This window comes from Giraffa tippelskirchi, chromosome 8, assembly GCF_054371585.1.
Source record: "Giraffa tippelskirchi isolate mGirTip1 chromosome 8, T2T-mGirTip1v1.2.pri, whole genome shotgun sequence".
NCBI lineage: Eukaryota > Metazoa > Chordata > Mammalia > Artiodactyla > Giraffidae > Giraffa > Giraffa tippelskirchi.
The window spans coordinates 127,206,153-127,222,372 of NC_137282.1; the positions used below are offsets into that span (position 1 = coordinate 127,206,153).

At 45.7% G+C, this 16,220-nt stretch overlaps 1 protein-coding gene, 1 non-coding gene and 1 pseudogene across 2 annotated transcripts in view; 1 reads left to right on the forward strand and 2 right to left on the reverse strand.

Annotated features, from left to right (window-relative positions):
• Nucleotides 1–5,856: 5,856 nt before the first annotated feature.
• Nucleotides 5,857–8,525, reverse strand: LOC145519006 (non-histone chromosomal protein HMG-17 pseudogene; annotated as a pseudogene).
• Nucleotides 8,526–9,465: 940 nt separating this feature from the next.
• LOC145519245 (U6 spliceosomal RNA) lies at nt 9,466–9,572 on the reverse strand. Its single transcript, XR_014063662.1, has one exon. It is a non-coding gene; the product is annotated as a U6 spliceosomal RNA (small nuclear RNA).
• Nucleotides 9,573–10,612: 1,040 nt separating this feature from the next.
• Nucleotides 10,613–16,220, forward strand: part of RAB44 (RAB44, member RAS oncogene family) — a 34,495-nt gene continuing 28,887 nt past the window's right edge. Inside the window, exon 1 of the mRNA XM_081520290.1 lies at nt 10,613–10,675. Coding sequence (XP_081376416.1) covers nt 10,651–10,675 — 25 coding nt within the window. The 5' untranslated portion in view covers nt 10,613–10,650. The remainder of the gene's footprint in view (nt 10,676–16,220) is intronic.

Consider the following 16,220-nt stretch of genomic DNA (forward strand, 5'->3'; position numbering starts at 1 on the left):
GCCCACAAATCTAAAATATTTACTCTCTTGTCCTTAAAGCATTTGCTGACTCTTGTCTACAGGCAGAGAGGGGAGGTGGGGTGAATCTTCATGTGATGGATGAGTGTTCTCCTCTAGCAGGGGAGGGGCATTCTGCAGGCCTGGAAGGCTCAGGGAAGCAGGGAGTGTAAGATTCATCCATGTGAACATCTCCATTCCAGGACTCAGAGCCCCACTCTCTCCTTGCTGGCTGCAGCCATGCATGGTCTCTCTTGTAGCTCTACCGTCTTTATACCTAACCCTGGGGCTGATTATCAAATCTATGGTTATTTGCTATGATTATTAGTCAAAGCTATAGTTTTTCCAGTAGTCATGTATGGATATGAGAGTTGGACTATAAAGAAAGCTGAGCACCAAAGATGTGATGCTTTTGAACTGTGGTGTTGGAGAAGACTCTTGAGAGTCCCTTGGATGACAAGGAGATCCAACCAGTCCATCCTAAAGGGGATCAAGCCTGAGTATTCATTGGAAGGACTGATGCTGAAGCTGAAACTCCAATACTTTGGCTACCTGATGGGAAGAACTGACTCATTTGAAAAGACCCTGATGCTGGGAAAGATTGAAGGCAGGAGAAGGGGACGACAGAGGATAAGGTGGTTGGATGGCATCACTGACTCAACGGACATGAGTTTGAGTAAGCTCCGGGAGTTGGTGATGGACAGGGAGGCCTGGAGTGCTTCAGTCCATGGGGTCGCAAAGAGTTGGACACAACTGAGCAACTGAACTGAACTGAGGCTGATTATCCGCACGGTCTGCCCTTGGGCCGCAAGATATGAGGACCATTTCAAATGCTTTGATGGGGGGTCTCTTGTCTCCCATGATCTGCCCTGAGTTGAGCCTGTGATTCTTTCTTCAAGACTTCTAGGGAAGTTAACAGAGGTCAGCCGGTGCCACATCCTCATAATTATCATGTGTGTGCGCTTAGTTGCTCAGTCGTGTCCGACTCTTTGCGACCCCATGGACTGCAGCCCGCCAGGCTCCTCTGTCCATGGGATTCTCCAGGCAAGAATACTGGAGAGGGTTGCCATGCCTTCCTCCAGGGGATCTTCCCAACCCAGGGGTCGAACCCAGTTCTCCAGCATTGCAGGCGGATTCTTTACTGACTGAGCCACCAGGGATAGCCCTGTATCTTCTGTACCTCTCCCAGGTCTACCTCCCACAGCTGGGCCTTGGTGAGCAGGAGGCCGCAGCCCAGAGGGAACTTATCATCTCCCTACTCACTGCCAGTGTCAGGCCCCATAGTCATCTCACTGGTGAGGGAGCCATTTTCAGAAGCCCTTCTGCCATTTCTGGTGCCAACTTTCTTAGATTTTATTTTTTTCCCCCAAAAGCAACCTGAGACATGGGTGTGTATGTAGGTGGTTTACTTGGGAGGTGGTTCTGGAAGCATGGAGAGTGGGGAATGTGGGAAAGGAAGAGAAAGGAAAAAGCCAGTGGAGGGGGAACTTTCCTGGTGGTCCAGTGGCCAAGACTTGGTGCTTCCAATGCTGAGAGCCTGGGTTTGATCCCTGGTCAGGGAACTAGATCTCACATGCCACAGCGAAGACCTGGCACAGCCAAATAAATAAATAAATAAAGGGCTTCCCTGGTGACTCAGGCAGTAAAGAATCCACCTGTAATATGGAAGACCTGGGTTCGATCCCCGGGTTGGGAAGATCCCCTGGAGAAGGGAACGGCTACCCACTCCAGTATTCTGGCCTGGAGAATTCCATGGACGGTACAGTCCATGGGGTCACAAAGAGTCGGATGCGACTAAGTGACTTTCACTTTCAAAAAAAAAAAGCCAGTGGAGGTATTGGTAAGCAAGTTCTGCTGTGTGCAACCGGGAGGTCTGCGGAGACCGTGTGGAACGTGTCCTAGGATTGTCTCTCAGGATACTTGCCTAGGTACCTCTGGGGCACTTAACTACAGATGCCAGCCATTGTGGATTAAGGGCAGCCTTCAGGAGCAAGTTCAGGTTGCTGCTTGGGTGGAGGTAGTTTCAGTGATGCCATAGTAAACCAGAGGATGTAAGCATTTGAGGTGAGATGCTGTATCCCTGCCAGGGATTGTTTACCAAAACTTCTGGTGAACACAGACTTGAGGCTGCGGATGCAGGTGGGGTGTCAGCAGTGGGTAACCCTTCAGCCAGCCTAGTGTCCAGGTGAGCAAGTTGGCAGAGATCACTGCAGCTTTGCCCTTCCCACTGAGCCCACACAGACACGAGCACCACGAGGGTAGGTCTTTGCTTCTTGTAGTCACTGCTGTCTCCCAGCACCCTGAAAGTTCCCAGCACATCATAGGTGCTGGACAAGTATTTGTTGAAATTCACTGGGGCTTGAATTTCCTTGACCTGAGCATTCGCCCCAGCCCTCAACTTCACCCCCACCCCACCCCAGCTCCCATGTCACTGCCCCTCATCCCTCAACAATCAGTCTGGCGTGTGAACCAGGCTACCTGCCAATTGCTAGGATGGAGAAGTTGGCAGTTCTGTAACTCACTCTCCCTTTAACAACCACAAAAGTAGCAACAGCTGACATTGATTATCATCTGCCAAACATGGTTCCAAATGCTTTATGAGGTTTATAGCATCAAATCCTTATGACACACCTCCAAGGTGGGCACTGTTATTGCCTGTATTTCACAGATAAGAAAATGAGGCAACAAACCTTTACGTCACATGCTTGAGGTCACACCCCTAGGAAGTGGTGGGGCGCCAGGATATTCACGCTGATGACCCAGGTCATATTGCTTGCTCGATAACCCAGAAAGGGGAAGTGGCTCGCCCAGGGCCACAGCCGCGTGACAGCTCTTCAGAGGAGGCTAGGGCACCTGTCCCCTTCTGTGTCCCTCCTGGGTCTTTGTTGTTGCTTAGATTTTCTCAGTCTTAGGTAAAACTTGCTATATAAACGCAACTTCAAAACCAGTTCCCTGGCTTTCTTTTCCCCTGAGATCACCAGCTCACCTAAGCTCATTCTAGAAATAATTTGGAGCCACAGGGGACCCACATCTCCTAGTTGGAGCCCCAGTTCTCACCACTGAACCTCAGAACAGAGAGCATCCTGCTTCACAGTTTACTAAACTGTGACGTGAATTCAAGCATCTTTGAAAGTGTTAGTCACACAGTCGTGTCTGACTGTGCAACCCCATGGACTGTAGCCCGCCAGGCTCCTCTGTCCATGGACTTCTCCAGGCAAGAATACTGGAGTGGGTTGCCATTTCCTTCTCCAGGGGATCTTCCTGACCCACAAAATCGGACCCAGGTCTCCTGCATTGCAAGCAGATTCTTTACCATCTGAGCCACCAAGGAAGCAGTTTAGGGAATTGAAAATCAGGGACTCCCTCCCTTCCCTGTTCACTTGAAACTATCACAACATTGTTAATCAGCTATACCCCAAACAAAATAAAAAGTTTAAAAAAAAGAAAAAGAAAATTAGGGACTCCCTGGAGGTCCAGTGGTTAAGACTCTAGTTGGAGGACTAAGATCCTGCACGCTGCACAGCCAAAAAAATATACATAAAAATCAATCAAGAAACAGTCTTACCTTATAAAAATTTTTTAAAAAGAAAATTAGTGAGTGTGGAACTTTCCCATTCACAAAACCATGTCACTGTCTTTGATCCTTGTCCCTTCATTCAGTTTTTGTAAAATTTAGTTTCCGAGCTCAGTCCGGTGACACTGTATTTTAGTTAGCTCTACCGTGTCCCAAAAGACCTGCCAGATCTAATTCTCCCCCCAGCATCAGGCGTGTCTTCCTGCCAAATGCCTCATGGCAGGTTTCTCCCCTGGGGCCGGTGTGAAGAGGAAGCCAAGCTGAGCTCTCACCACCTACAGACTGGACTCTGTGACACAGGCTCCATCAGAGACGGCTGTGACCTCCCCCTGCTGTCTCTGTGCCCCTCTGTTTCCATTGCTGGGAGGTGGGGTGGTGGGGGTGGGGGAAAATGGACTCGGGATGCCTTGTGGTCCTGAGGACTTGATCTTAAAAATCCAAACTCACTCTACTCTCAGAGAAGTGGAGAGAGTCCCTTGCTGGAGAGAAAGTGGTCCCAGATCTCCTGTGATTGTCCAAATGCAGAAGCAAGCACTGCTGGCCATCCTTCCAGAATACATCTGGAGTCCAGTCGCCTCTCATTGTTCCTTGCGGCTGCCCCCCTGGTCCCAGCCATCACTTGTCTGGATCATTGTAGCAGCCTCCTCACTGGTCTCCCTCTTCATTCTGCCTTTGCCTAACACAGTTTATTCTCCACAATGAAAGCAGCCACAAGGATCCTTTTAAAAGCCACACAGGATCTTATCATCTTCCAAGTGGCTTCTATCTCACTTATAATAAAAAGCTGTGTCCTTACAGGGTCTACAGTTCGCACCTCTGGCCTCGTCTCACTCTGCCCTCCACTACCTGCTTCAACCACAATGGTTTCCTCACTGCTCCTCTTGTACACAAAGCAAATTCTTGCCTCAGGGCCTTTGCACTGACTGTTTCCTCTCTCTGAACACGCTTCTTCCAAAACTTCTTCTCCACATACTGTATCCCAGTATCAGCTCCTGGGACAGACTTCTCCTGACCGCCACCCCTCCATGCCGTCTAAAATATACCTCCCACCATTCAGTCCCTTCGCTCTGCTTTACTTTTCTTCGTAACACTTACTGCTATCAGATATTATATTGCATATGGATTTTTCCTATTTTTTTTCACTTTTGTATCCTCAGTGCTGGCTCATATCAGACACTCAATAAATATTCGTTGACACAGGTCATAATAGCCATCGTCAAAAAATATCTACAAACAGTAAATGCTGGAGAGAGTGTGGAGGAAAGGGAACCCTCCTCACTATTGGTGGGAATGTTAATTGGTCCAGCCACTACAGAGAACAGTATGAAGGGTCCTCAAAAAACTAAAAATAGAACCACCATATGACCCAGCAATCCCACTCTTCAGCACTGCCCAGAGAAAACCATAAATCAAAAAGATGCATGCACCCCAATGTTCATTGCAGCACTATTTATAATAGCCAGAACATGGGAGCAACCTAAATGTCTGGCAGCAGAGGAATGGATAAAGATATGGTACATATATACAACAGAATTTTTTTTTTTCCAAGCCAAACTGTATCCAGCTTTATTAAAGATACTTTTCATAAACAATCATGGTATTTCAGGCAGGACGTGGGCAGACAGTCGTTAACAGTATACAACTTTCAAACTCCCTTTTTCAATGGACTACCAAAATCAGAAAGCCACTATAAAACCTAATGAAATCTTCACGTGATCTCTGAACAGGGAAAGTTTAGAGTGAGGGTTGACATTTCACATTTAGCATGTTGTTTAACAACTTTTCACAAGCCGACCCTGACTTTCAGGAAATGGAAATGAAAATGGCAGAAGTATCACTCTGAGGAGCCACAGTCTAAAAAAAGGAACCACTGCTCTTTTGAAGGACGCCCTCTCAATGGTGACACTAGAAAGTCCAGATTGCCTGACATACTGGTCATCAATTTTGGGGGGGGGGGTGCGGGGTTCAGGTTCCAACAGGTCTCTGGGTTTAGGGGAGTCAAGTCTATGCTGAGGGGGAGAGGGAGAACAGGACATAAAAACTAAATTTTAGTTTTTCCACACCACAAGGCGTTTGTGCCAAGGTGGCTAATGTGTGCCAACATGAAGGAATCTCTCCCTCTTTCCTGGAAACCAAGAGGAAGTCTCTCAAAACTAGACAGAAAAGGTATTTTTCCCCCACGTCAATTCAGCTTCAGAGACATTCTGTTAGTGACGTGTCCTTCCCACAAAAAAAAAACAATGAAGTGTTCTGTGTGCTAACAACATAGCTTAAAAAAAAAAATGTAAAACAAAACTGCATTTTTATAAAACTTGATAAAAAATAGTATTTCAAACTGTACAGTCACCAGAAGTACATAGTTATCAAAAATGCACACACTTCACTTGGCATCTCCAGCACGTTCAGCTTTCTGTGCCTGGTATGTTTTGGCATCTCCATTTTCTGCAGGATTATTCCCATCCTTGCCAGCATCAGCTTTCTCCCTTTTCCCTTTGGGTACCTTCTCTCCCTTCTTTGCAGGGGCCTTTTTAGGCTTGGGCTCTGGCTTTGGAGGAGCAGGTTTAGCAGATAACCTTGCAGATCTCCTCTGTGGTTCGTCCTTCACCTTGGCTTTATCTCCTTTAGCATCCCCTTCGGCCTTTCTCTTGGGCACGGTGGCTGCGGTGGCGGGACGTAGGCGCTGGACATGGGGATGCAGTGGCGCGCGGGCTTTAAGTCGGTCCAGGGGTCGCTCTCGTCTCTTCTTCACACTGCTCTATACAGTGGAATATTACTCAGTCATAAAAAACAAAATGATGCCGTCTACAGCAACATGGATGAACCTAGAGATTGTCATACTGAGTGAAGTAAGTCAGACACAGAAAAACAAATATCATGATATTGCATAATAGGTGGAATATAAAAAAAATGAGTACAAAAGATCTTATTTACAAAATAGAAGTAGGGTCATAGATACAGAAAGAAAACATGGTTACCAGGGGTCAGGGCGGGATAACTTGGGAGATTGGGATTGACATATACGCACTACTCTATATGAAATTACTAGTAGTAAGAACCTGTTGTATAGTGTAGGGAACTCTACTCAGTACTCTGTAATAGCCTATATGGGAAAAAAATCTAAAAAAAAAAAGAGAGGCTATGCATATCTGTATAACTGAATTACTTCACTATACACCTGAAACTAACACAGCATTGTAAATCAACTATATGCCAATAAAAATTACAAAAATAAAATCATGAACAAATTTTTGTTGTATTAAAAATGAATTTTTATTAAGCTCAGTAATGCCATAGAAACTCTGAGTACCAATTTTTCAGCAGTAAGAAGGGAGTGAAAATGATGGTTGGTTGTGAGAGTATGTATTTTTTTAGAAATTAAGTTTATTCATCTTGGAAACTTTCTGTTTTGAAATCATTTCAGACATACAGAAAAGCTGCAAAAATAGTAGACTCATTCCCATAGTCTTCACCAACAGTCCCTAAATGTTAACATTTTACCACATTTCCTTCATCTCTTTCTCTTTGAATATGTACAAATGATTCTTAAATTTATTTTTGCATGGATATTGTCTAAAGATGGTACAAAATAAACAGTGAAACATAAATCTCCCTGTTTGTCCATCACAATACTTCTTTCAGCCTACCTGCCACCAGCTTCTTGTCTTTTCTTCTAGAAATATCCTATGCATGTACAAACATGTACAACTGTGTGTGCATTTATATAGCATAAATTTCATCCACACGCATACACTTCTTCATGCAAAACATACTATACTCAGTGTTCTGCACGTCACTTTTTTCATTCAACAATATATTCTGAAGGTCATTCCATATCTTCTGAAAGTCTGCCTGGATCTTTCTCATTGTCCATCATATGCTTGTATCAGAACTTATTAAGTATTAATAGTTTCCTGTTGGTAGAAATTTAGGTTGTTTCCAATCTTCTGCTACGACAGACAGTGCTGTAATGAATATCCTTTTATATCGTCATTTTGTACATCACCTGTAGGACAAATGACTAGAAGTGAAATTGCTGAGTTAAAAGCTTTTTGCATTTTAAATGTTGATAGATATTATCACATTACTTTTCATGAAAGATGTACCAATATATATTCTTACATGTGAAAATGTTTTTCTACATCCTTTATAACACAGCATATTATCCCATTTTTGTTTGGTTTTACCAACTGGTTAACTTAAAATGATATCTCATTATAGCTTTATTTTTTATTTCTTTTATCATAAGTGAAGATAAACATTCTTCACGTATCTGAAAGCCATTTTATTTCTCACAAGTTGTCTATTCATAAATGATATCAGTTTCTCACATGTATTACTGGTTTTGCATTGATCTATAGGAACTCATATTAATGAAAAGAAAATTAGTTTATTTTCTATGCTATGTGAATACTTTTTCATAGTTTGTTTACCTTTTGATTTATCAATGGTGAATTTTTTGGTGCCACTCAGTTGTTTTATTTTTTTCTTTAAAAAAATTTATATCTAGTGGACTATCTCAATCTTTTCTTTTATGGCTTCTAACGCTTTGTGATATGACTGGAAAGGCCTTGAATGCTCCAAGGTTATTTTTTAAATTACCCAACAATTTCTTTTAGCATTTGTTCAAACATACACAAAAATAGAGAGAAGAAAGGAATCAGCGGCACCCTCAACAACTTCAACAGCAATCAGAACAGAGCAGGGTGGGTTCTCTGGTGGCTCAGAAGGTAAAGAATCTGCCTGCAATGCGGGAGAACTGGGTTCGCTCTCTGGTTTGGGAAGATCCCCTGAAGGAGGGCATGGCAACCACTCCAGTACTCTTGCCTGGGAAATCCCATGGACAGAGGAGCCTGGTGGGCTACAGTTCATGGGGTCCCTAAGAATCGGACATAACTGAGTGACTAACACTTTCACCTTCAGTCTCATTTCAGCTATGCCCCACCCATTCCGCCATCTCTTGACTATTTTGAAGCAAATTGCAAACAACATACAGTTGTATGAATTTTTTTAAGTTTAAAATTTTAAAAATATAAAGGGTATATCTGTAGAGAGGTGCAAAAAATAACAATGGTGAAATTCCAGATAGTTTTGATTTCCCACTCACTTTCAGTATATTAAACAATTATCTGCATCAACAGAGAGTTCTTTTTTTCTATTTAAATTTTTTTATTGGAGTATAGTTGATTTACAATGCTGTGTAAATTTCAGCTGTACAGCAAGAAATGATTTATACATATACATATATCCACTCTTTGTTTAGATTCTTTTCCCATATAGGCCATTACAGAGTATGAGTTGAGTTTCCTGTTCTCTACAGCAATTTCTTATTAGTTATCTACTTTACTTTTTTAAAAAAATAATTTTATTTATTTACTTGGCTGTGCTGGGTCTTCATTGCTTCGAGGGCTTTTCTCTAGTTGTGGCGAGTGGGGGCTGCTCTCTAGTTGCAATTCGTGGGCTTCTCACTGCAGTGGCTTCTCTATTGCAGCACAGGCTCTAGAGCATTTGGGCTTCAGGAGTTGCAGCCCATGGGCTCAGCAATTTAGGTTCCCGGACTCTAGAGTACAGGCTCAGTAGTTGTGGCTCATGGGCTTGATCGCTCCGAGGCATGTGGGATCTTCCCAGGCCAGGGATTGAACCCATTTCTCCTGCACTGACAGGCGAATTCTTTACCATTGAGCCACCAGAGAAGGCCCTAGTATATAGTAGTATGTATATGTCAATCCCAATCTCCCAATTTATCCCTTCCCACCTTATCCACTGGTAACCATAAGTTTGTTTCTACATCCCCGTGACTCTACTTCTGTTTTGTAAAAAAAAGTTCATTTATATCCTTTAAAAAAATAGATTTCCATGTATAAGAAATATCATATGATATTTGTCTTTCTGTATCAAAAAACATGGAACATTTCATGAATTTGCGTGTCATCCTTGTGCAAGGGCCATGCTAATCTTCTCTGCATCATTCCAACTTTAGTATATGTATTGCTGAAGTGAGCACTTCAATGCTTCATTTTTTTTTTTTTCAGCCAGGATGCTTTATTTATTTATTTTTGGCTGTCCAGGGTCTTCGTTGCTTTGTGTGAGCTTTCCCTAGCTGTGGTGAGCTGGGGCTACTCTTCGTTGCGGTTCAAGGCTTTCTCATTGCAGTGGCTTCTCTTGTTGCAGGGCACAGGCTTCAGTAGTTGTAGCACACGGGCTTAGTTGCTCTGCAGCATGTGGAATCTTCCAGACCAGTCATCAAACTTGTGTCCTCTGCATTAGCAGGCAGATTCTTATGCACGTGGCCACCAGGGAAGTCCATGCCTGAACTTTTGATCTGGAATTCTTTTAGAGTTAGAGCTCCAACTTTGTTTTTGGCAGATTCTGAGGCCATTCTTCTCACAGTTTATTGACTAAACCATCTTTTCTCTACTGATTTGAAATGTCATCTTTTTAATACAATAAATCCCATATACAGTGAGTCTATTCCTTTCTATTCTTTATATTGTCCCCATCAGTTCAACCATTTATATTCATGCTCCAGTACCAGGCAGTTCTAATGGATGCAGTTCAACAGTATATTCTGGTATTAGGTTAGACTATTCTCTAAAGGATACTTTGGGTGTGGGCCTCCCCTGGATTTCCAAGACATGGTCTGAGGGTGAGGATCTGAGGTAAGGCATGGTATATGCACTTGGCTTTAGCTGTAACTGTGCTCTTGAACACTCTGGTTAGGATAAGTTGACACATTCCTCTGGCAACCAGAGACTCAGGTCCAAGTTCTGACTTCGCCATTGAGAACTGGGTGATCTTACTTTTCGGAGCCTCTGATTTACAGGGGTCTCTCCACCAGCTCCAGCTTTTTTCAGCTCCAAAATTTGAGGACTAGAGTGCCTCAGGAGTACCAAGCAAGATTGTGAAAGGATAACCAGTTGGTCACTTTGACAGGAAGTCCCATAGATTAGCACAGGAGATTGGCTCGCCAGGGAGCGGAAAGAGTGGTTAAGCAAGAGGCAAGACTGTTAACAGTTCCAGAGCTTGTGGTCTCCTGGGGGCAGTTTTTGCCTCATTACCAGGTCCAGGAGGTACGGGGCTGCATGTACGACTGGGAGCCTCTGAGAGGTGGGAGCTACCCCGGAGTTGCAGTGCTTCTTTTCTTTGGTGGTGAGGTTGGGGGAAGGAGCTGTGGTCCCCCCCCCCCAGCTCCTGGGATGAGGTGCAAAGGGCTGAGCCTTTTTCTCATGAATCTGGAGCTCTCTGCAGCGAGTGGATGGCATTTGGGCAGGAGACTCAGATAGAATACCTACCCTTAAATGGTTGTGTGACCCTGGGCAAGTCACCTGGCTTCTCAGAGCCTTGGTTTCTCTTTGAGGTTAGTGGGGGCAAGAGAGAGGATAAATATACTAGGGGGTCTCTTGGATCTGCCGACTTGGATAACTTGAGTTCTGTGACTATCGCTATTACTTGTAGTTACTGAAGGAGGTGATGGAGTGAAGCGCAGACCCAGGTCCTCACCCCTTTGAAGAGAGGACGATGGAACTGGTGGAGGCCCTCGGGGGCCCGCAGGTGCCCTGTTGCAATTCTGCCCCCATCCCCACAGCATCCTCTTATGAGGCTCTCCACGTCCTGAGGGAAAGCCTGTGGTCCCTGCTCCCTGAACTGAATCCTACAATGGGGAGCTGATTCCTGGGAGGACTGGAAGCAGGATTCATTAGCCCTCAGGTCTAGCCTCAAACTTTATTTGGTTTCTTGGGTGAGATAGGGAGAGGGTGCAGTGCTGGGGTATGCGTGTGTGCGAGCACGTGTGTGTGCGAGCATGCGTGTGCTCCTGGCCAGGATGGCGTTTCCCACGGTTACAGGTGTGAGGCCGTGATGACCAGTGAGGGGAATGTGGGGACTTCCCTGGTGGTCCAGCGGTTAGGACTCTGAGCTTCCTCTGCTGGGGGGCCTGGGTTCCATTCCCAGTGAAGGAGCTAAGAACCCACAGGCCCTGCAGTGCAGCCGAAAAAAAAGAAAAGAAGAGGGAATGTGGCGAAGGAGGGGGCGCTGGTGGAGGGGTGCCTCTGCTGGCTGACTCGGAGGGGTTTGCTCTGAGTGACTCTGAGTGGGCAGGGACCTTTATACACACCAGAGGTTGTGACAGGTGTCGTGTCTGACTGTGAGAGCTGACTGTGAGGGAGTAGTGTGTGTGTGTGTGTGCGCATGCATATGCCTGTGTGTACGCACAGGTGCACACGTGTGAGAACTGACTGAAGGATGTTCCCATTGTTTCTGAGTGGCCATCCCTGGCCTAGATGGGGCACAGACTGTTTTCAGGGCACTGTTCTCAGCCGTAAGGGGGAAATCCCTGTCCCTGACTGATGGTGACAGGTACGTTGAGGCAGTGCTGGCCCTAGGGCACCTGCTGCCTTTCAGCCCCGGGACTCCTGACAGGCAAGGAGGGGACCACTGAGTAGCGTCTGGAGAGAGAAGACTCGATGGGCTCAGAGGGCTGATGCTGAGGTCTGAGGCATAGTGGGGACTGGTGAGGTGTCCAGTAGACGCTGCTTTCTTACGCAGTGTCAGGGGACTGATGGAAATGGGGTGCAGCTCAACTAGGAACTCCCCCCAGGGTGCCAAGAGCATCCCACGTGCTGCGATGTGGCCACAGGAACTCTGTTTCAGGATTGTGACTCCCTTCACTTGTGGGAGACCGACTTCCTCAGTGACATGGCACCCACGTCACAGCAGACTCTCCTCCCTAGGGCTTCACTTCTAGAAGCTTCCACAACAAGAATCTTATCTTTCTGCCTCATGTGTCTTATCTCTGTCTACGGAAGTACACGTGGAACTTGAGTTTCTAAGCCTGACAGCCGGAGCAAAGCCTGCCAACTGCCCTGTTTCAAAGTCCTGGCCCATCATAGTTGCTCCGTCTGATGGCTGTGATCCACAGAAGCGTCTCTTGCCCACCGAGGAGGTGCTTCTCCAAGAAGTGGTCTTGGGGCAAGTCTGTCCTATGACAAACCCAGAGAGTGGATCTGGTACCACGCTTGCTTCTGATGTCATGGCTTGGGCTGGTGGTCTCTGCCTTTCGGAGGCTCCCTCCCTCAGTTTTCTCATCTGAGGAGTGGGTATAAAATCATATCTGTACAATATCTGACTTTTATGAGACTCAAATGGAATTTCACCCGCATCCATGCTATCACCACCAACGTCATGGGCCACTTTTATCCAGTGGTTATCCTATGCCATAGTCAGGGCATAGCTCTGAGTGCTTTACATTGATTATATATTCAACAAGTATTTGCCGAGTGCTGACTGTATGCGAGGCACTGTTCTAGGCATTTGAGATAGAGCAGTGAGCAGAAGAGGCTTCTACTCAGTAAGAGGAGATGCAAATTTTAGAAAATAAATGAATAAAAGACTCTATTCTGGGAAAGTGACTAGCGCTGAGAGAAAGTAAAGCTGGGGAAATTCCCTGGTGGTCCAGAGGCAAAGAATCCAAGGTTCCACTTCAGGGGGCATGGGTTCGGTCCCTGGCAAGGGAACTCAGATCCTGCAAGCCACGTGGTGAGACCAAATAAAAAGTAAAAAGAAAAATAAAGTAAAGCCAAAATGCGAGCTGGGCTCTGCTGGGAATAGGGAGTGGTGTTTCAACTGTCTTATTTCATCTTCACGGCAACCCTGTGTGGTAGATACTAGTCTCATGTCCCAGTGAGGAGAATAAGGCCCAGAGATGTTATGTGACTTCCCCGTGGTCACAGCCTGTGAGCGGCAGGGCTCGGAGAGGCAGTGTCTGCCTGGCTCTAGAGCAGTGAGTGGAAATCGCTGCCTCTCTTGGCCTCTTTCTCCACATTTATGGGTCAAGAAGGTGGGATGGACCCTCTCCTGGTACTGATGATCAGTGAGTGTTTCGTTGATTACAACACACAAGGCCCAAGGCCCAGCCCATTGGAAAGTCATCGGGTCATGGAGGAAGGAGACCCCCTTCTTAGGGAGATGGTGAGTGAGGATGGATGGTGACTTCCAGGTGTGGACAGATGCAGCCCAAGGAGGGGTGTGTATCTCGTCATTGTCTCCAGGGAGAGCTTGGAGGGTGATGTGGTTGTGGAGATATTGATACTAGTGGAAGGGCAGTTGGATTAGTGGATGAAATTCTCTAACTCCCGGAATCTCATTCTTGGCTTGGTTTTTCCTCCTCTGGTTTTTATTTTTATTTTTTGGCCCTGCCCTTCGGCTTGAGAGATTTCAGTTCTTCAACCAGGGACTGAACCTGGGCTTTCGACAGGGAAAGCGCCAAGTCCTAACCACTGGTTGTTGTCCAGTCGCTCATTTGTGTCTGACTCTGCAGCCCCATGGACTGCAGCACACCAGGCTTCCCTGTCCTTCACTATCTCCTGGGGTTTACTCAAACTTGTATCCATTGAGTTGATGATGCCAGCCAACCATCTCATCCTCTGCCACCCCCTTCTCCTCCTGACCTCAATTTTCCCCAGCATCAGGGTCTTTCCAGTGAGTTGGCTCTTCACATCAGGTGGCCAAAGTATTGGAGCTTTAGCTTCAGCAGCCTTCCGATGAATATTCAGGGTTGATTTGCTTTAGGATTGACTGGTTTAGTTTCCTTGAAGTCCAAGGGACTCTCAGGTGTCTTTCCCAGCATCACGATTTGAAAGTTAACCACTGGACAACCAGGCAATTCCCATCTCCCCTGCTTTTTATTACGAAAGCTTTCAAATCTACAAAAGTTGAACAAATAGTACAATGAAAGCTATTGGACAGATGGCTTACAATTTGCCCCATTTACTCTCTCTCCACACACACACGCGCGTATGCGTGCACACACACATGCACACTTATTTCCTCTTAATTTGCTTATGTATTTACACAGAGCCATTTGAAAGTGAAATGCAGACATTATATAGACTTCAGCATGGATCCCTCAAAGACAGAGATTCTTCTACATGATCACAATACGTGTCACACCTAAGAAATTTCACATTGCTCAGTGAATATCTGATATAAAGTCCGTATTCAAATTTCCCATCTGTCCACAAAATATCCCTTATTCTTACTGTTTTTTTTTTTTTTGGAAGGAGAATGCAATTAACAATCACATAATATATTTAGGTGTCATTTATTTATTTTTATTCTCTTTATCTCTGTTTTCTTTTTGGCTGCTCCACATGGCTTGTGGGATCTTAGTTCCCTGACCAGGGATCAAACCTAGGCCCTTGGAAATGAGAGTGCCGAGTCCTAACCACTGGATTGCCAGTGAATTCCCTATTTTTATTCTCTTGGATATAGAACAGTCTCCCCTGCTTTGTCTTTTCTTTTACAACATCAATATTGTTTGAGTCTACTAGTTGTCTGGCAGAACATCCCACATTCTGAGGGACAGTGTGAATCAGAAGAGGAAACAGTGAGTAACTGAGGGTCCAACACACGCCCAGAACAAGACTGAGCAGCATGAGGGGATTCAGGGTTAAGTCTGATCTCCTCTGCCCTGGAACTCACTGCTAAATTATGTCACCTCCCCCAGGAAGTCCTCCCTGATAGACACTGCCAAGTGAGTTGCTCCTTTTGCAGTGCTCTCACAGGTTTGCTGCCCCTTCCACACCATGCTGTAATTAATCTTATGTCTTCTTCTGCATGAAGCTATGTGAGTACTTCCAAGGGAGACCAGGAGTTAGTCCACGCCTATATATGTAAAGGGCCAGGGGCTCCACTTGGGTATGTAGATTGTATCCTGCACAAAGGTGCCTGGTCAAAGGGGGAGAAGGGGAACTGGACTCCAGCCAACAGTCCACTTGCCAACCCTTGGGCCCTGGCACTGGGCTGCAATTGCCGGGAGGAAGGAACCCTTTTCCTAATTTGCCTAATGGAGCCATAAACACCATGGCAGGCTCGCTTCCCACTTTGCCTGCATTCAGCTGGTGTTCAGTAAACAGTGGTCATTTAAATTCATGCTAGATCTGGGAAGGGATGTGCTGGTGACTGTTCTCTGGGGGAAGAAACTCTGATTTGTAACATTTGCTGATTCCCATGGTGTAAATACTCCCACAGCAGCTGATCTCAAGCTGCTGAGTCAGGAAGAGAGACTCACAACTGGCTTTCTGTAAGTCCCTAAGGTGTGACTCCAGTGTACCACTGCAGTATGACATTTGTAATCTTTTTATAAAAAACAATTTATTTATTATTTATTTATTTAATGTTTGGTTGTGCTGAGTCTTTCCTTGCTGCCTGCAGACTTTCTCTAGTTGCGGTGAGTGGGGGCTACTCTAGTTTTGGCGCTCAGCCTTCTCATTGCGGTGGCTTCTCTTGCTGTGGAGCACGGGCTCTAGGGCACGTGGGCTTCAGTAGTTGTGGTGCATGGGCTCTGTTGCTCCGTGGCATGTAGGACCCTGCTGGACCAGTGATCGAACCTGTGTCCTCTGGGTTGGCAGGTGAATTCCTATTCACTGTGCCACCAGGGAAGTCCCTTACATCTGTAATCTCAAAACTGCATCTGCAGCAGACTTTGAAGTCCCTGAGAGAGAGAGAGAGAGACAGATAGACAGAGACAGAGAGAAATGGAGAGAAACTAGGTGGAGAGAAAAAAGCAGAAAGGGAAGAGAAAAAGGCAATAACTGATGGGGAGCCAGTGAGAGACAGACAGAAGCTCCACTTCACTTAAAAGTTTGGGGCCTCC